This window comes from Bos taurus, chromosome 14 (genome assembly GCF_002263795.3).
Source record: "Bos taurus isolate L1 Dominette 01449 registration number 42190680 breed Hereford chromosome 14, ARS-UCD2.0, whole genome shotgun sequence".
NCBI classification, from domain to species: Eukaryota; Metazoa; Chordata; class Mammalia; order Artiodactyla; family Bovidae; genus Bos; species Bos taurus.
Genome location: NC_037341.1, coordinates 52,063,246 through 52,084,631, shown reverse-complemented (window position 1 = coordinate 52,084,631; position 21,386 = coordinate 52,063,246). Strand labels below are relative to the sequence as shown.

Sequence of the window (21,386 nt, the reverse complement as noted above, 5' to 3'; positions counted from 1 at the left end):
GTTGATAGCTCTCCTAGCAATCTTGATTTCAACTTGTGATTCATCTAACCCAGCATTTTGCATGATGTACTCTGCATATAAGTTAAATAAGCAATATATATATAACCTTGATATACTCCATTCCCAATTTTGAACCACTCAGTTGTTCCATGTCTGGTCTTAACTGTTGCTTCTTGACTTGCATACAGGTTTCTCAGGAGACAGGTAAGGTGGTCTGGCATTCTCAACTCCAAGAATTGTCCACAGTTTGCTGTTATCCACAGTCAAAGACTTTAGTGTAGTCAGGGAAGCAGATATTTATCTGGAATTCTGTTTCTTTCTCTATGATCCAACAAATGTTAGCAATTTGATCTCTGGTTCTTTGCCCTTTTCTAAACCCAGCTTGTACATCTGGAAATTCTCAGTTCATGTGCTGCTGAAGCCTAGCTTGAAGGATTTTGAGCACTGTTGGCTAGCATGTGAAATGAGTGCAATTGCAGAGTAGTTGAACATTCTTTGTTATTGTTCCTTTTTGGGATTGGAATGAAAACTAACTTTTTCCAGTCCTGTGGTCACGTTGAGTTTTCCAAGTTTGGACATATTGAGTGCAGCACTTTAACAGCATCATCTTTTAAATATTTAAATAGGTCACCTGGAATTCTATCACCACTAGCTTTGTTTGTAGTAATGCTTCCTAAGGCCCACTTGACATTATACTCCACGATGTCTGACTCTAGGTGAGTGACCACATTATCATGTTTATCCAAGTCATTAAGACCTTTTTTGTACAGTTCTTCTGTGTATTCTTGCTACCTCTTCTTAATATCTTTTGCTTCTGTTAAGTTCTTATGATTTCTGCCCTTTATTGTACCCATCCTTATATGAAATATTCCCTTGATAGCTCCAATTTTCTTGAAAAGATCTCTCTAATACTTGGTAAACTAAATAAATGCTTGTTAAATAAATTACTGAGTGACTGTCTATCTGTATAAATCTTATGATTATGTAAAGTTACTTTTTACCATTCCTGTATCATTCATTTCTACTAGTATTTTTCTAAAGAAGCCATACTTAATTCTACTTCACTTGTTTTTATTTTTCCCAAGAAAATACATTATAAGTGTGTTCCCAGATGTGCATTACCACACAATAATGTTTTACAAAGTTTTATATCCTTTGTATATTACTTTTCCTAGTATTTCTTTTCTATTTTAAAAAGAATGTATTGTATATTTTTAATATCTTCTAATCAGTATTATTCAATATAACATACAGATTAAGAAAACAGATTTTAGAATCAAGCAGCTTGGGTACAAATATTAATTCCTTTTTTTGTCTCTAAACCATAGGGGTTTCACTATCTATCTGTAAAAAAAAGAATATTCTTATCTACCTCCTGGTGTTGGTGTCAATATTAAATGAGATAATGCTTAATAGCACTTCATACAAATACTAGTCAGTGCTATTCATTATTATATTTAATAACTTTTTCATGATTGAATGGATGAGCGAATCAATGAATGAAGATTCAGATACTATATGTATTTCTTCATCTGTTTCTTTCCACTGAAAAAAGACAGTGTGGACAAGCATTGCCATGGATCCAATATAAGTAAAAATAGTTCTTTCTGGGTTGCTAAAGGACTTGAAAAAAACAAAGCTTGATAAGAGTGATGGGATAAGCAGCTAATTAAACACTTCTTCTGAAGGGAGGTAAGTGGCATGTTCAGGAGCTTTTCAAAAGATACCTCCCACTAACAGAAATACTTATGCCTAAGGCCATATATTGTCAGAGCTATTAGTGGCTACAGGGGCTTTTTCAAATCACAGAATCTCAGAGAGAAGAGAATTTTGGGTTTTCAGAGACTAAAAATTTTAAGAAATCTGAAGTGTAGTAAGGTCAAATTTAGAAGATAAAGTTCAGTCTTCAGCAAGTTTATCAAGTTTACCTTTGTTCAAAGTCCAACATTCTTATAAAAACATTATTGTGCTTTATAATTTACCTAAGAACTACTTGATGAGACAGATTTGCACAAGAATATTAAATATTGTTTTTTTATACAGGTTAGTTAAATTTGTGAATTACCTAATTCAGTATCTGACCATTTTAACTATAAGTACAATTTGCGTATCATGTCTAATGGGGCTGCTTTCAAGACAACCATTTAATTTCAATATATCAACTTTTTCTAAAAAAATTAATGAACATTTTATTTAGTTCTACTATGACAGAAAAAAAAAAACAAAAGTGTTGATAGCAGTAATAAGAACTGTGAAACTCAAACAATTATATTTGACATGGAATTCACTAGAAATGTAGGTCACTGCTTTTATTTGGTTTCAATTGTTGGATGCTCATTTGGCCTAAGCTATCAACTGAGTATTCATTGAACCAGTGAAGGGAAGGGAAATAAAATCATTATGTATAATACTCTGTAATAGATTAACAAACATATAATTAAACTGTAAAATATAGAGAATTTGTTCTTTCTCAGAATAAAATTACCTATACACTATGAAAATCTACTGTGTATGTTTTACCTATGCCTCCTTCTACGGATTCTCAAATGTCTTGTAGTTTCAAGATGGCTTTTAAAGGTCTAAGCAAGCAAACTGAACAAGAATATCACCATGCAGTGAACGCCTGAAGTTGAAAAAGCATGGGTTCTGGACTTGGGAAGTTGGTCAGTTGTTCTATCTCTATAAAAATTTATGAAATTATCAAACTTATCTGCTAAAATCCATTCATTGAACAAATGTTTATTGAAAACCTCTTGTATGCCACATCCTCTTTTGGTTGAGCAAAAAATAGAATATAGTGACAGGAAGAGGAGGGCAAGAAAGATTAGAGAAGCATCCTGCTGCTGCTGCTAAGTCGCTTCAATTGTGTCCAACTCTGTGTGACCCCACAGACGGCAGCCCACCAGGTTCCTCCATCCCTGGGATTTTCCAGGCAAGAATACTGGAGTGGGTTACCATTTCCTTCTCCAGTGCATGAAAGTGAAACGTGATAGCGAAGCCGCTCAGTCATGCCTGACTCTTAGCGACCCCATGGACTGCAGCCTACCAGACTCCTCCATCCATGGGATTTTCCAGGCAAGAGTACTGGAGTGGGTTGTCATTGCCTTCTCCAGAGAAGCATCCTAACTATATATAATCTGGTGAATGGTTGTTGCTTAAAAACAAACAAACAAACAGAATAAAGATATAAAGAACAAATGGAGGATGAGTAGAAGAAAATTACTTTAGATAGGATGGTCAAGGAAGATATTCAGGTGAAAACTGGAATGAAGCAATGCAGTAAGCCCAAAAGGTATCTTGGGGATGATTTTCCAAGGAGAAAAAATCGAAAGCTTAAAGACTTTGAAGCAGTTAGAATTTTATCCAAATAACAGAAACTGAAGTGAAGTTGCTCAGTCATGCCCGACTCTTTGCGACCCTATGGACAGTAGTCCATGGGATTTTCCAGGCAAGAATAGTGGAGTGGGTTGATGAACACAAATTACAGATAATTCTTTAATATCAACCTAAGATAACTCTGCATTTGACTCATATTTGAATTAAGACATCAAGCCTTCTCTTTTTCTGAATTTTTGAATACTTAAAGACATTATCATTTTTATTCATAACATTTAAAACTAAAAATATTTATAGCTAAAAATAGAAATGCAAAGTATATTTTCATTTATGTAAAGACTAGCAGTGGGATCAAATGGTAAAACCTAAAGTGAGCTATCATCCAACTGTCATTTAGAATCTAGTTCTTGTCTCATACAAATCCCATTCAGTTTTCTGGATTTATACCTGTTCTACAAAGTATACATTACTTTTTTAAGTGATATAAAGTAATATGCCCTTTTTGTGTTATCTTGTCAGGAAACAGAAGCCATCTGATAAAATTTTCTGTATCTAAGTATGCGCTTTCAAACCAATGCAACATAAAAGGTAGTGTGTTTTATGTTTAAACACCCACCATAGATGCACTCACATGTTTCTCAAAAAGCCCAGGTATCTAGAGAGAAATGGACTTTTGACAGAGAGTGTGTAATGGCTCCTGAGTCCCTCATCTTTTCACCTTAAAAGTAAAAAGTGAGGCTGAATGCATCTAGGCTAAGGATGACAGTCTGTTAGCATTTACTCCTGATGTTGTATTTCAGCCATGGCAAGGTCTCAAAGGCTTTCAAAGGCTTTAATGCTTGGTAGAAGCTTCTGCACTTGTTGAAATGAATTTATAGTCAAATGGCCTGATCTTTTTCTTTACATGGATTCTTATTTCTTATGGCAAAAACACCAAGATTAATCAACTGACACATTTGACATATGGAAAAGCTTTGCGATAATCATGTAAAATAGGGGTTTTCTTCCGCTTTAAACAAAAATGTTTACAGTGTACAGTTCTTTTTCTCTGTTTTCCGTCACATAGAATATTATATTTTTTTCTTATTTCCCTCTCCTATTCCTAAACTATTGTTACATGTTTTTTTTTTTTTTCCTTCTTTCTTTAATTTCAGCTCATTTCTCCCTTTTATCTCTTTCCTCTTTCTAACATTATCATCATACCTTCATGGACAAAATAAAATATAATATTTTGGATAATGTAATGTTCAAACTTTGATTAAACATATATTTTTCAACCAATTAGAATAACGGTAATCGTTATTTTAATTTCAAGTTTATTTTTTATTTAAGACAAACACTAAAACCAAAGCAAATCATGAATATATGTCTATTGTTATAAGTCTGCTCCTTTTAAATCAACTGTCCTTAAATTTATAAATTGATGGAAAGAAATTTTACAACCCCTAAATAGAATATTCTAATAATTACTATTATCCTCAAGAAAATTGTCATTATATTTCCCTAAAGCCTTTCTGAAAATTTTTAAGTGAGAAAAAAAATCTCGCTTTTAAGGAACTAAATTATCAGAATTAGAAAAACTAATAGAAGCCCATGCTTTTAGACCTTTCCAAGATGCAAAAATCTTCAGAAGATAATCTTTACATATAATAATTTTAAAGTGTTATTAAAACTACATATCAACAGATTAAAATCAATAATATCAAATCCTTTATGAATACTACATAGAAGTTCTTTATTTGAGATCCAATACTTTTAGAATTGAAGTTGTATGTTCTGACTTTATGGTGGAGAATTTGGAAAGCACAAAAACAACTTAATTTTTGAGTACTTACGTGAGTCCAAGAACTTTGCCAAGGCTTTAAAATATGTAATAGTCACAATAAATCTATAACTTCCCTGTTTTCTTGATATGGGAATTGAGAATCAGAGATTATGCAAAAATTTTCAGACTCATGTAGTAATTCACCACAATTTAGTGTTAAAGTCAAAGCCTATTACTACCCAAGACTCAATTGACCCTTATACTGAGAATCTACTACAGCTCCCAGTTATGAAGACTTTATTCAGTTTTTTATGATTTCTTACAATTTTTTTTCTATTAATTAGGACACTGTTGTGCATATGTTGGTTCTTTGAACACTCTAAATGGACAAATGAATGTTTTCAATAATATTTAAAGATTAATGAGCTAGTTTATGCCTTTCCATAAGTCTCTTTATCAATCTGCTTTTATAATTGTCTTGAGGGAATTTTCATAATATATATGAAATGAAAGGAAGACAGCTACTTATTCATTATCTTCCATTGTATGGTATTAATATTTTATATCACTATGTACATAAAGAAACTAAAAGTTACAGAGAAATGATATAAATAATTACTGAGAAAAGTGAGGCAGAAATAATGATTGATTCCTGATATTTAGAAAGCAATATTTAAAAATCCACTGTAAGGCTAAAGAGATTTATTATCTTTTGTCTTCCTTCAATTATTAAACTGAATTGGAGCAATGTAATTTCTGATTTATGCATATTGTATGACTAATTTTGGCCTAGACATAAAGGAACATTTCTCTCAGCTCATAATCTTTTAGGATAATTAATATATTCACATTTTATAAGGCTATAAACTCAACATATAGTGTGGTCATAAGGAAGAGCATTATCTATTTTCTCTTATGAGAGTAGAAAAGTATATAAAGATCTTTTTGTCCCATTAACCATAGCTCTATGCTAGGTGCAAAAGAGGAGAGACATTAAGTGCAAATGATTTCTTCTCCTTTGCTTGCTGATTGTCAAAAATATACTTTAACAGGTTAAGAAATTCCACATTATAAAAAAGATATAGAATTTGAATTAGGAAATTAGCTTATCAGTCAAAACAAAAAGGAAAAAACTTTTCTATCATGCACATTGAAGTATGGAATCAGAAAATATTTTCAAATCCTGCTCCTATGGTACTACTTATTAGGCTGTGTCCCTTTTAAAGAAAACTGTTTTACCTCTCTAAGACTCAGTTTATTCATCTGTAAATTCTGAGAGTAACTTCTCCATAGGTTTGCTGTAAGAAGTTAATTAAATATGTGTTTATTGCTAAATTATTCAGAATGAAACCTGGCAAATGGGAAGTGTTAAATCATACTAGAAACTGGTTATTTAGTTGAAAGAGAAGAAAGTTGAGGAGTCATTTATAGCTTTCCAGTGTTTAAAATTACTTTCTGTATGTGGTTTTCAACAAATAAAAGAAAAATAAAAGAACAGTTCCCATTCCATTTACTGTATAAGGAAGAATTAGATTTTTTGTTGTAAGAAAAATACTCTGTGAAATATGCAAGATATATTTGTTTGAGGGAGTGGTGATATCAAGTTCCTATAGAAACTTAGATCCTACATTTTTGTTTATGATAGGCCCAATTTGTACCACTCTGTTTTATTTTTTTAATTTATGATAATCCTAATTTGCACATTTCCCAAGCACAAATATTAATTATGTTCTCATTTGAATGGTAAAAGATTTAAAGCAGTTTTGTCCTATATGCAGTATGTGTTATATAAATGCATATCACCAAACTTTATCTTTACTCCTTCCTCAGTAGAAATGAGTGTAACTTCCATATCATTTCAATTAAAATCTGTTTAAAATACATTATTCTAATTAAGTATGAACTAACATTACATTAATCTCTGTTAAAATATGGTAAAATATGTTTTTAAATGTTAAAAATAAAAACTACTTAAAATTTCTTTTCAGGTATGGCAGGATGTGTTATTAAAAATAGATTTTATATATTTATAAATGTACATGCTATATTGTTTATATATACACGCATATCTTCTCTATCACAAAGTAGGGAATTGAGATTATTAAAATAAAAACAAAATTTTACTTATCTTTTATTTAAAAAAAACCTTCCTCTCATTTTCCAAATCTCATGCTAATAAAACTTTAATGAGGAAGAACTCATTAGAATTATTTCTTAACCTGAGATTAAGCTTTACTATTCTTCTTTTAGTTTTACAATATGTAATTAAAAAACTTAATTTCCAGACATGCTCTTAGAACAGAGAAGAAAGCAACTTCACTACAGTCTACATTTTCAACATCCATGGAATTCTACAGGATCCAAAAGTCATTGTAATGATCCTGAAATATGATAAGATTCTAAACTATTGATATTTTTATTGTTTAGAAAATGTTTTAACTGCTTCAAATAACTTAGCAGAGCTAAGTTTATAAAGCTTGCATTTTGTTTATCAATATAAACTGTATATGTGTGTTGTGTGCTCAGTCCTCAGTCATATCTGATTTAACCCCATGGACTGTAGTCTGCCAGGCATATCTGTCCATGGGATTTTAAAGGTGGGAAGAGGGGACTGGGTTGCCATTTCCTTCTCCAGACGGTCTTCTTGACTCAGGGTTCAAACCCACATCTCTTATGTCTCCTGAATTGGCAGACGGTTCTTGACCACTAGTGCCACCTCAGAGGCCCTGGATATAACATTACAAAAATAGTTTCAAATAATGAGATTTGACTAATCCTATTGCCATCTACCCATTTAAAGTTTTTCCACTTATATCTGTGAAAGACTGGGAAAATTTCTTATTTTATATTTTTATAACATATATATAACTTAAATGGGGCTTCTCTGGTGGCTCTGTGGAAAAGAGATGCAGGTTCGATCCCTGAGAAAATCCCAGGGAAAATCCCCTGGAGGAGAGCATGGCAACCCACTCCAGTGTTATTGCTTGGAGAGCTTCCTGGACAGAGGAGCCTGGTGGGATATGGTCCATGAGATCTCAAAGAGTCAGTATAACTTAAGTGACTAAGCATGCATGCATGTAACTAACAGAGAAAAGGAAACAAAAAATGTATTAATGTGTATTTTCTAATTTCTTTGCTGATAAAAAATATGCAGAAAAATCAATCTCTGTGATCTTTAAAAGATAAGTAAATTCCTTATATGTTGGCATAGACATCTTTGCATAAATTTTAAAAATGAAAAGTGTTTATTTTAAAGGATGGTGATGTCTAATAATGCCATATTAATAGCATTCCAATTCTGTGTTATTGGAAATATGTATGTATATTTTCATTGATTACATCACACCTCAATTGCATCAAATAGCCACTGTAATTTCCATATTTAGATACATCATAACAAATAAAGTATTAAATATTGACAGATGTAAGATAACTAATTTTGATATACAATATGTACAACATGAAACATACAAATTTATAAACTTACCAATACAGGTAGGTAAGGAATCATTCCATTGGGCCAAAGAATTCGGCACTGTATCACACCTAATTGCAATGGATCCATGGAGAATATATCCTGGGTTACATTCAAAAAGAACCAATGAACCAACTGCAAATTCATTGCCAATCCTTCTTCCAAACCTTGGTTCAGGTACAGAACTGCATTGTGTGGAACTTGTTCTAGGAACAGCTGCGTACAAATAATTGTGGATTTTAATTTCATGTTTGGTAGAGAAATATAGGTTTCAAAATGTGACTATACAAACAGATTTCAGAGAAATCTTCACTAACTCGAACTTTAGGTAACAATTTGAACATATTTATAAAAGTTTAAAATTTCATACATGATGAAATGAATAAATTCAAAATGAATAAATATTGCTATTGTCATTAAGATTTTTTCTTTAAAAACATTTTTATTTTGGATTCTTTAAACAATATCAGTTACTTTCTGTTTTTTGTTTTACCATACTTTTATAAATATAACAATGTAGCATGAGCAAAGATATTTCAATTTAAGGAATGGTAACAGATACATTTTTTTTTTTCTTTTTAAATTGGAATGCCAAGCATACAAAAAGCAGATGTCAGGTTATGTAAAGCAATGCCAATTTTTTAACACTATTTGCTCCCTAAAAACACAGATTTTAAAAAAGCAAAAACACTTGATTAATTTCACAACATATTCATAAACTTAGTTGTTCAAAACATGTTTGCTATTGATGAAGACAATATGTTCAGGCTAAGCAGAATAGAAGTCAGACAGATTAACAACAATAGAAACTTTAATAACCATACAATATCAAATTTGAAATTCCTTTTAGGTATGTTCTTCAATTGTGACTTTTTTAAAGACAGAATGATAACAGGATGTTTTTTCTTTTTAAAACACATACAGATGGGATTAAGGAGTTTGACAATAGTCCAAAAAATGATAAGATGAATTCCAAATAGATTCCTCTTATGTCACTTGAGTGAAAATAATTTCATTTGTTAGAGTGCCTTTTAAAAATCATAATACCACGCATTGTTACAGAGGGACTATTATTAAGAATGAAACAGTGTAATATTATAGCCAATATTATAATTAGAATAAGAGGGTTTAATAAGAATATCAAATCACAAGTGTTTATAAATTTATTTGGAATAAAGTTCAAGATACATTTGAGAATAACTACATTGATCATATATAATTCAAATAAAATATTCAGAAGATAGCTCTTAATTTAGTTTTATATAATGTGGAAGTTTGTCTATTATAAGTGACAGAAAAACTGTGTAAACTAATTTTGAATTGTGCAAAAATATTTAATAATCATGAAGAAAGTTTGAATTCTCCTAAGAGAATGAGAAACTACAATTTTAGAATGGAGTAATGATTTCCTTGGCATGTCTAAGTACATCAACACAAAAAGTTTTTACATTCTTAGAGTGCTAGACTATAAGGAAATAGAATATGTAGAGTGAAGCATTGTCAAAAAAAAAGATGTTTTAAAAACAGTATGTTAAAAACAAGGAAAAGCATGAAATTTGCTTGAGAATGATGATGGAAGCAACAGATTTTTTTTTTTACTTTGGTAAAAGTAATAATGCTTTAATAATGGGGAAGGGGAAAATGCAAAACAATTTTTTTTTTAAAGCACACAACTTTTATCTGTCCTTTATGGTTATGAGGCTCTCATCATTCAACAATTCTGAACATAGCATGGAAACTGATTACATTCCTTAGTGTGTTTCTATGCTACAGGGTCACTTACCTTGATAAACAAAGTGAAATCCCTTAGCTGTTATTGGTCCAACTGAAGTAAATCGAATTGTGATCTGATTACCTGAACTCAGTGGAAGTGATTCTCCTACTCAACAAAACAAACACTAAGATATCATAAATAATTTCATTCAGTAAACCTAACAAATTATACTAATTTACACTGTCATTTGAAAACATCAATCTATGCTCTATTAAATTACTTTAATATATTCTACCACTGACAATATATTATTTTGGGATCAGCTTCAATTGCAACCTTTTCTTTTTTTTTTACTGGAAGGCTTTTATTACATTTTGATAATATTGCCTCATTTTGTAAAGAATCTTTAAATATTACATCAAACACCATGGACAAAGTGACTAAATACTATATTTACTTGATTACAATCCCAGAAAATGGTTATATTTTTATCAAGAGTCTGAATTACTGTTGCGTTTCTATTCTTTTTTAAAAAAGTAATGACTTTATGTTCAGTTTACTTTATTTCTAATATGGATGATATAAATCTCAACTTTCACTACATTACCAATCAAAGTCAGTCTTTTATCAATAACTGATGCATGGCAGTTCTAGTAAAGGATACCTGAATGGGATCCTGAGAGGGAAGATAACAGAGAAGATTGCTGAGTTGGCCCATCATACACCTCAACAACATCGTGGAGTGATGTCTGGAAAAATACAAACTGGCCAAACACCACTGATCAACAGGAACCAGGAGAAGCAAACAAATCACCAATCATCCAAAAATGAAAACAAAAAACAAACAAACAAAAAAAAATAGAAAGAGGAGGAGAGAGAGAACAAAGTATTACAATATAATAGTCATCTTTTTTTTTCTATCTTTAAAAGAGGATGTGTGCCAATTGGTTGATATGCCTAACACATGTACTTCAGGTCATAAAAGTAATGAACATGACCTAAATGCAATAAAATTTTAAGAAGATTGCTTTTAAAGTAAATTAAATGGGCATAACTTTTAATTTAGCTCAGAAATCATAAGGTTGGTAATTAATAATGTATAATAACTACTTTTTAATTTTTCCATTGGTAGTTTGATTGTTTTCACTTTGCGACTCTCTTCTCTTTTTCTAATTTTTTTTTCCTCTTTTAGATGAGATAGACAAAGTTTTAGTTTAGGGGATTCAGTTTAGATTGCTTTTAAAATGCTATTCCATTATAAGTAATAGTGTTTAGAAAAATATAGCAAGATACTTCTAAGGTACAGTGTTTAATCCACATTCTAAATTGAAAATGATCCCTAAAAAATTATTGTTCTTCTTCTGCCAAAATAAGGACATATTATTTATCATTTCTTGGCAATTAAGATATTTTAATTAAGATATACAATTTTACAAAATTATTGCTTGTTTGTGGTAAGTACAGATCTGACACACTTACCAATAGTTTTATATATGCCTCCTTTTTACTTCATTTTGTACTTTTCCTTTAATAATATATTAACTTTACATGCTGAAAATAATTAAACTATAACTTAAAAGAAGGAACCTGTTACAGAGTAGAAATCAACTAGTGTTTTGTGTCTTAAAAAAGGGAAATAGGTAATAAAATTCATACTTAAAACATTTCATGGATAGAAAAATTGAGGGGTCTAAAAAGAGTATGATTTTTTTAACATTTAATAATGTAAAAGCAAGGCAGCTTTTATAAATTCAAAATCATATATTGTAATTAAACTTACATTGAACAAATATTTATAAAGTTCTTCATATTTTACCCCTTAAATCGAGGTTATGGTTACCCTACAGTGGTCATATGAATGCAGGCTTATTCATTTGAAACATACTGAGTTTTGCATATGAACCCACACACACGATACTGTAAACAAAGCCACATGTCTTTATTTTTGGCTTACTAAAATAAGCTGGTGATCTCAGTCCAGTTCTTTGTGGGGTAAAATAAAATAAGCACAGATTGAGTGTTGTTACTTAGGATAATTCCTGAACTGTAGAGGGCTGAATTTCATAAGCGATCCTCCTTAAAACACTATCTCAATGTCATGGAAACAAATTTATGTTTCTATCAAATCACATACGTGTAGCCAATTATTTTAATGGTTTACAACTCTTATGAAAAAATTTCAGTTCAGATATTTTAAAAAAATCCGTATTTGGGTCTACCAAATCCAAAGCTATTTCAAAAATACTCCTAAAAATATTAAGAAAGTTTTTGTTTTGTTTTTGCATTTGTTTAGATTGATGTTTGGATGATCTGATTTCAAATATATCTTGAAAAGTTTCTGTTAAAATGCAGATGTTGCCACTGTCTTTCCAAGTGCCCCTCCACCCCCTAACCCATCAAAATCAAGGTAGTCTAATCATCAGAACTTTGCTAAGTCAAGTAGGTTGTGCAACAAGACTCTTGGCAGATAACATTCTTTCTCTGTATGTTTATGGGGAGTCATTAGGGGAAAATGTCAAAATGCAACATTCTTTATCTCTGTCTCCAAAATAACTCTGTCTTCCTAAATATCTCAAATAATCCATGGCCATGCTACCCTGAACAGATCTGATCTCATCTAAATATCTCAAATAATCCAAATTTCCAAGCAAACCACTGTATTTACAAATAACATATAAAACAACTAACATACACAGTGATCCAAGATCTTTTTCTAAGGAAAAAGGGAAAAAAATACTCCCTCTTTTTTCCTCCTTGTAAGCTTCTTATTCTCAATTATTACTTCTTTACAGTAGACTATAATTTTGTGTCACCTATAAATTGAGTATGTTGAGACTATGGCTTTTAATGACATAGTCAGTAATATGACATATTTATATCATATTAAGTAAAGAAAACTACTCTTTTGAGAGATATTAGTCTGTAGTTAATGTAATTCTCTGATGAGATTGGGTAGGAGATGAGAGAGTTGAGTGTTGAATCTTTATTAAGCAATCAGTAAGCTACTTCTCTTGAACTGCAACCTTACTCTGCAGTAATATGGTCAATAGAATCTTAAAAACAGTTTTTATCAGGCAAAAACTTTGAGAGGGTACTGAATCATTATATGAAAGTGAATTTTAAGGTACATGTTGGATAAGTGTTTTGTATATGAAGACTCAAGAGCAGTTGCATAGTGATCTGATTTCCTACATAGTCTCAGGTTAACTATTGGCTTACTAAACTGAGGCATTACAATTGTGAACCAAATCTCCCTTTCTCGGTCAAAAGTATCAAGAATTAAATGGCTTCCCCTCTGTTTGCCTACTTATTCAGCCTCTAAATATCTAAATTTACTTAGTTTTCATATGTTCAGATAGCAGTAGGTCTTTTGACTCTAAAATGTTCTGAATAGCCAGCTGTACTCTTTGCAACAGCTTCCCTGGTGGGTCAGATAGTAAAGAATCTGCTGGCAATGCGGGAGACCTGGGTTTGATCCTTGGGTTGCAAAGATCCCTTGGGGAAGGAAATGGCAACCCACTTCAGTATTCTTGCCTGGAGAATCCCAAGGACAGAGCAGCCTGGTGGGCTACAGTCTATAGGATGGCAAAGAGTTGGACAAGACTGAGAAACTAACACTTTCACTTTCTTCCTTTACCCTTTGCGTATTTCAGACTAAACTAGGAAGGAAAATGTGAAAGATTTTAAGGTGGACCAAAAGGTAACTGGATGTTGTGTTTTGGTTAACAAGACATTTTCTAGCACATCATTATGTGTTACCTGTGTTTATGGGGGCTGTTGTGTAATGCAAGTTCAGTTCAGTCAGTCAGTCCTGTCCAACTCTTTGCGACCCCATGAATCGCAGCACGCCAGGCCTCCCTGTCCATCACCAACTCCCGGAGTTTACCCAAACTCATGTCCATCGAGTCGGTGATGCCATCCAGCCATCTCATCCTGTGTCCTTCCCTTCTCCTCCTGTCCCCAATCCCTCCCAGCATCAGGGTCTTTTCCAATGAGTCAACTCTTCGCATGAGGTGGCCAAAGTACTCGAGTTTCAGCCTCAGCATCAGTCCTTCCAAAGAACACCCAGGACTGATCATCTTTAATGGACCGGTTGGATCTCCTTGCAGTCCAAGGGACTCTCAAGAGTCTTCTCCAACACCACAGTTCAAAAGCATCAATTCTTCAGAGCTCAGCTTTCTTCACAGTCCAACTCTCACATTCATGCATGACCACTGGAAAAACCATAGCTTTGAAAAGATGGACCTTTGTTGGCAAAGTAATGTCTCTGCTTTTTAATATGCTATCTAGGTTGGTCATAACTTTCCTTCCAAGGAGTAAGCGTCTTTTAATTTCATGGCTGCAATCACCATCTGCAGTGATTTTGGAGCCCCAAAAAAGCAAAGTCTGACACTGTTTCCGCTGTTTACCCATCTATTTCCCATGAAGTAATGGGACCAGATGCCATGATTTTAGTTTTCTGAATGTTGAGCTTTAAGCCAACTTTTTTACTCTCCTCTTTCACTTTCATCAAGAGGCTTTTTAGTTCCTCTTCACTTTCTGCCATATTTAATCCATTATTATCCAATGGACAGAGCAATTTTGCAAGTTTGTAAATTCATTCCAGTATTCTATTAATGTCTCTCTATCAATTCATCAATCTATTTTGCTATTTGAATTCTTTCTTGAACTGTTGTAACATTTTACTAGGTCCCTCATTAATTAATGACTTAAATACAAAATTTAACATGTTTATTTTAGGTTTGTATAGTAGTCATGACTGTGCTGTTAAAAAGTCTACAAGCAATAAATGCTGGAAAGGGTGTGAAGAAAAGGGAACCCTCTTACACTGTTGGTGGGAATGCAAACTAGTACAGCCACTATGGAGAACAGTGTGGAGATTCCTTAAAAAACTGGAAATAGAACTGCCTTATGACCCAGCAATCCCACTGCTGGGCATACACAACAAGGAAACTAGAATTGAAAGAGACATATGTACCCCAATGTTCATCGCAGCACTGTTTATAATAGCCAGGACATGGAAGCAACCTAGATGTCCATCAGCAGATGAATGGATAAGAAAGCTGTGGTACATATACACAACGGAGTATTACTCAGCCATTAAAAAGAATACATTTGAATCAGTTCTAATGAGGTGGATGAAACTGGAGCTGATTATACAGAGTGAAGTAAGCCAGAAAGAAAAACACCAATACAGTATACTAACGCATATATATGGAATTTAGAAAGATGATAACGATAACCCTGTATGTGAGGCAGCAAAAGAGACACTGATGTATAGAACAGCCTTTTGGACTCTGTGGGAGAGGGCGAGGGTGGGATGATTTGGGAGAATGTCATTAAAACATGTATAATATCATATAAGAAATGAATCAGCAGTCCAGGTTTGATGCAGGATACAGGATGCTTGGGGTTGGTGCACTGGGATGACCCAGAGGGATGGTATGGGGAGAGAGTTGGGGGGGGGTACAGGATTGGGAACACGTGTATACCCATGGCGGATTCATGTTGATATATGGCAAAACCAATACAATATTGTAAAGTAATTAGCCTCCAATTAAAATAAATAAATTAAAAAAAGAAATATTTTTTAACACTGGTCTAGAATCTCATACCTCAACCTGATAGCTAGACGACCACTTTCCCCCTCTAAGGATACAATTAACCCCAAAAGTCTGGGCTGACTATGCGTTCTGGAATGATTAGCAACTCTCTTCTTTTTTTTAGTTTCTGACAGAGAAACAGAATTCTTTGCATCTCAGCTCCAGGCTCTTCTTTCTCTATCTCTGGGGAGTTAATGTAGATATCAAAAGCATTTTGCTCTCAAGCTATTAGAGTAGGTTATAAACACTAAGCACTTTCTTAAAGGAAACACCATTTTAAAGGAATTTTCCTTCTTTATGCATAATAAATGATAAAAAATATCTTTTACTCTTTTGTTAAAAATCCATTTTTATAATATTATATATATTACTGCAAGTTAGATATAGGAAGACAAGGAAGCTTAGTAAGGCAGAAATAAACATGTAAAAATAGCTACAAAGAAGCCAATGCAAATAACCTATTATTACACCTGAAACTATTTCTGAGCCTCTTAATTTCCATATATTTTAATCCTAGAATACAGTTTATTAATTCGACTAATATTTATGATGTACCAGGAACTAAGTGCTGGGGTTAAAGAGAGATAGATGCAAAAAGGGTCCCTCCTTTCAGGCCTCATTAATTATATTTGTGATCATTTAGGTGGCTCCTTATCTTTAATCGATGTATGATAAGGTGTTAAATTAGCCAATTAAATTAACTATAAAGGAGAAGGCAATAGCACCCTACTCCAGCACTCTTGCTTGGAAAATCCCATGGACGGAGGAGCCTGGTTGGCCCGCAGTCCATGGGGTCGCTAAGAGTTGGACAAGACTCAGCGACTTCACTTTCACTTCTCAGTTTCATGCATTGGAGAAGGAAATGGCAACCCACTCCAGTGTTCTTGCCTGGAGAATCCCAGGAACGGGGGAGCCTCGTGGGCTGCCGTCTATGGGGTCACATAGAGTTGGACCAGGCCTGACTCTCCTGTCCCAAGTCTGCAGGGACCCTGCGTTCGGAGTCTGAAATCAGAGGAACCCTGAGGTTCCTGTCTCAACTGGAGATGAGGCCCTCTTCCAATGCACCAAACCCAGTGGAGTCCCGAGAGGCCCCTCCCACCTCCAGTTTCCCTGACTTCTCAGAGCCACCATGAGAAGCCCCCTGACGTCACCTGCACAAGTCGAGGGAACCCAGGGTTTCCTGCCTCAAACCGAGAAAGACCTCGAGAGACCTTCTTCAACACGTCTTGAGGCCAGATTCCCCTACTATGACTCAAGAGCAATGACGCGCTCCCCCTCGCCACTAGCATGAAGACCCGACTTCCCTGGCGCCCCACGAGAGGCTCACTGACCTCGCCGTCGTACCTCGTGAGAAACCGCACACTGGGGCCGCCGCTGGAGAAAAACCCCGAGACTCCCCCATCATCGCGAGATGAGGGCCTTCTTCTCCTGCATGGCCTAGAGACCAATCTCGCAACCTCTCTCCAAACGCCTCAGGAGGCTTGACTCCCTTTAGTCCACTCAGTGAGCTCCAAGAGATACCCGTCGCGACTCCGGAGCAGAGCGGGGTTCTTTGCTTCCACTCGAGATGAATGCCTGTCTCCCTGGGTGCGTCTGGAATGCAACCCCGAGATCCCTGTCGACCCTGGAGAGGAACATTGGCTTCTGGACACAAGCCTAGATGAGGTCTGTTTGCCCTGCAGTCACTCGAGAGCAATCCCCAGCTTTCCTTCGCAACTCGAATGGAAGATTGGACTTCCCTGGGCCAACACAAGAGGCATCCTGAATTCCCCGTCGTAACTCGAGAAAAACCACATGGTTCCCCCGTCATGGCAAGATGAAGCCCTTTCCCGCTACAGCGTCTCAGGAGAAGTCCCACGTTAAGAATTGGAGGTCCAAACGGTACTTGGCACCCTTGATGCGACCCACAAAGTTCCCTGACATACCGGTCTCCCTCAAGAGGAACACCGAGGTTTTCCGGCACCACTTCCTCTCAGCCCCTTCTATCCTCCTGATCTCGACAGGAGGGTCGACTCCCCTGCTTTGTCTGGAAGGGGTTGCCGACCTTCCGGTCGCACCTCAGGATGAGGCCGGTCTCACGACGAAATTCCAGACGTGGCTTCGTGGGTGGTTCCACATTCTAAACCAACAAAGTTACTTTGGGTATGTCTTCCCACACAGATCATTCATATACTAATCATTTAATCTATTCTTCAAAGCAAGTCCACTACTAGCAACTTATAATGGGCAACATTTGAACCAGAATCCCAGACTGCATTTTAAAGAAATCCATAATTTGGATTTTTAAAAATCACTTAAATAGTCCATTTAAATGACTTAAATAGAGGAAACCTCTAACTTAGATGATGTTGGTTAGGATTCTTACCTCAACTTCAAAATTTTGTCCAAGTTCATTCATTTGCTCTCCCATGAGCAAATAGACTCAAAAGGAAACCAGATACTTTGTCTATCTACTCTTGTTTGTATATAAAACAAGGTTTACTTGACATTTAATTTTTATAGTATCATATTCAACCAGGACAGACAAGCAGGGTTCTATTTAATGCGAAGGTTTACATGGTTTAAGTACTCACCAAACTTTCAAAGAGCATTTGTTTCCTATTCTCACCGAATTCTGTCCAATCCTTACTCCTTTAATCATGTTCATTTAACTTTCAGGACTTTGTCTACTCTACTTAATTTAACCATTTCAAATGTAAGCCAATAAATAATGACAGAGGCCTCACTGGGATGGCAGAGAGAAACTCCTGAGCCTTTGTATGGCTTAATTATTAGAATATTCTGCACAGACCAACAGTCTCTCTAAAAACATTGTGGAAAACCGTACAGTGAGTGTCTAGGGTGTGACACAGCACACTACATAATTAGTGCCCAGAAGGGTGTACATTTGTTAAAATAAGAAAAAATGGAATAAAGAAGGTAAAGCTCCTTTTCCCACTAAACTCTACTCTGGAATATTACTGAAATGTTCCACCATTGCTTAAGCAAGTCAGAAACTCTTGGATGTTAGTTTTCATTTTTGTGCCATGAAAATAACACTGTACAGTGACTCACTGATTTAGCAGTTAATTAACTTTAAATGAGGATAAAAAACAGTCATGGACATGGTTACTGTTATTCAGTATCAGGATTGGAGTTGTTGAGTTAAAAAATGAAAACTGAGTTCATGCAAATAAAGAAGGGTTTCATTTTGTTTTGCCAAATGTGTTATTCTCTGAGAAGGGAATAGTCACAGAGCTTTCCAATGTATTGCTAGTGTAAGAAGGGAAAAACTCAGAGTGAGACTGAGCCAGGACTAAGGGAGCTGATCTAAGCACTTCAGGAAAAGGTGGTGAATAGTTAAAATGTCTAAGAGGTTGTGATAAATTTAAGTCTGATTCAAACTTGCTTTGAGGTATAAGGGTTCTAATTTATTTGGTAGAGGAAGGTGGGTTAGTAGGTCTTTCTTGGCAGTGGTAGTTCTAGTGGTCAGATGGGTAGTGCCTTATTAATTATTAATTATGATGCCAAGGTACACAGTATCTTTGCTCCTTGACAGAACAGATAAAGCTGTTTAAAGACCATCAGCATCTGCAGCTTAGCAGATTTAGAAGGACTAATGTTTTCAAATAAGCAATCTATTGGTCTGAAATGCCTCAATTAGGGCATTTCAGTAAACTATCTAATGAAGAGTTAGGGATTCTGGTTCTGGAATCAGACTCTCAAGGATTGAATCTAGGACAAGCCACACAAAGAAGTCACTTCACCTTTTCATGCCTCAATTGCATCATCATTTGTAAAATAGGAATACAAGTTCCTAAATTCATAGGATGTGAATATTACATAAATTGATACTTGTAAAACAGACTGAACAATGCCTGAAACATAGTGGTAAATATGTTACTGTTACTAATCACTCAGTTTTTTTTTGTTTTTTTTTTTAATATATTGCTACTAATTCAATCAAAAAGTTTACTGACAGGCAAAATTTAATTGACCTTTGATGTTAAATATAATATCTTTTCTAATTCTCTGTTTTCCATACATGCATATTTAGAATGAATGATAGAACTGATTGAGTCAGAATAATATTACAGCTATTTAAATCAAGGTTCATTTGTCTTTTGAATTCAATATGGCTATTACTTCTCTAACTACTTGATTTTGCATTCTATACTTTTGGGTGAAATATGAAAATGTAATTAGCAGCTTTTTGTAAGGGCTAAGAAAAGGACTGCAAGGTGAGAACATTCATCTTTTGTTTTGTTTACTCCATTCACCTTAAGTCCATGCCATTTTATTTCAAAGGCATTGAAATTCCATCACAAAAGAAATAATGTCACACAGAAGGGAGTCTGGGTGGAGAAAAGAATAGAAACATAAGAAACATACAAATTCCTATTAGACCTCAGTCTGATTCTCAGTATGCCTGGTACTCTTTGGGCAAAATCTACACTTTTTTTGTATTCTAAAATTTATTTTGATAATATTAGGCACTCAGCTGATTGGTCACTTCATTATGAATTTTTAATAATTCACCCTCTAGTTTGCTCAGCTTGCACTTCAGTCATCAAAACAGCACAGAAGGAAACACACATGTACACCCACACTATGGACAGGACAGAAATAAAGAGGATTCAAACCAAAGATGTGTTTAGAAATGGACTTGATTATGTACAAAAGCATAAAAAATAACTTTTGGTGACATAAGGTATCAAAAAGTTTGTCTAGCTTTATATGAATTTTGTCTCATACTTGCATCTTATATGAATATTTCAAAATACTAGTGTAGAAATATCCATGCATGCAAAAGACTTCCCTTTAAAATTAATAACATGTAAAGAACTCTTAGTCTATGGGTCACGAAGAGTCGGTCACAACTGAGCATACACACACACACACACACAGAACTCTTTGCTCTCTATGCTCTGGTTGTGAAATGACCTGTGTAAATGGCTTCAGGGTTGCATTTTGGGGATCATTATACTACTACTTGAATGCCTCATGATTTCAAAAGCTGTCTCACTTAAAGATTAAGTACAAGGTATCCAATTAAAACTTCAATTTTATAAAAAATATATATAAGTATATAGGTATGTTAAATATATGACAATTTACTTTCAAAAGTACCAAAAAGCAGAACTTTTAAAATCAGTGCCAAATAAAATCAGTGTGGTACTTATTTCTAGAACATTATCTATCTCTAGAAACGTTTGGTAGAAGTTGCATTAATTGATGTAATAAGTGAGAGTCTCATCAGTATTTTGGGAAGTTTAACATTTTCACATATCAGTGAGATCCCACATACTATTTTTGTTTTTAATTGTATAATACTATTAAACTGCACTCACACTGAGGCACTTTATATGAATACAGTATTTTAGTTAAGGTGAGTCAAGGGAACGATATACCAATTATCTAGGGGCTATTGAAATACCCACACAGAAGCCTGACTCCATCCTAGATGTTGGGGCCAATCCTGCCTTTGCTACTCAGTCACTCATTGTGTCTGAC

General features: G+C 34.3%; 1 protein-coding gene across 1 annotated transcript in view; it reads right to left on the bottom strand.

The window, feature by feature from the left end:
* Positions 1–21,386, bottom strand: part of CSMD3 (CUB and Sushi multiple domains 3) — a 1,470,240-nt gene that overhangs the window by 191,159 nt on the left and 1,257,695 nt on the right. Inside the window, exons 33-35 of the mRNA NM_001424929.1 lie at positions 10,955–11,068; positions 10,360–10,455; positions 8,589–8,792 (exon numbers count right to left, since the gene is read on the bottom strand). Coding sequence (NP_001411858.1) covers positions 8,589–8,792; positions 10,360–10,455; positions 10,955–11,068 — 414 coding nt within the window. The remainder of the gene's footprint in view (positions 1–8,588; positions 8,793–10,359; positions 10,456–10,954; positions 11,069–21,386) is intronic.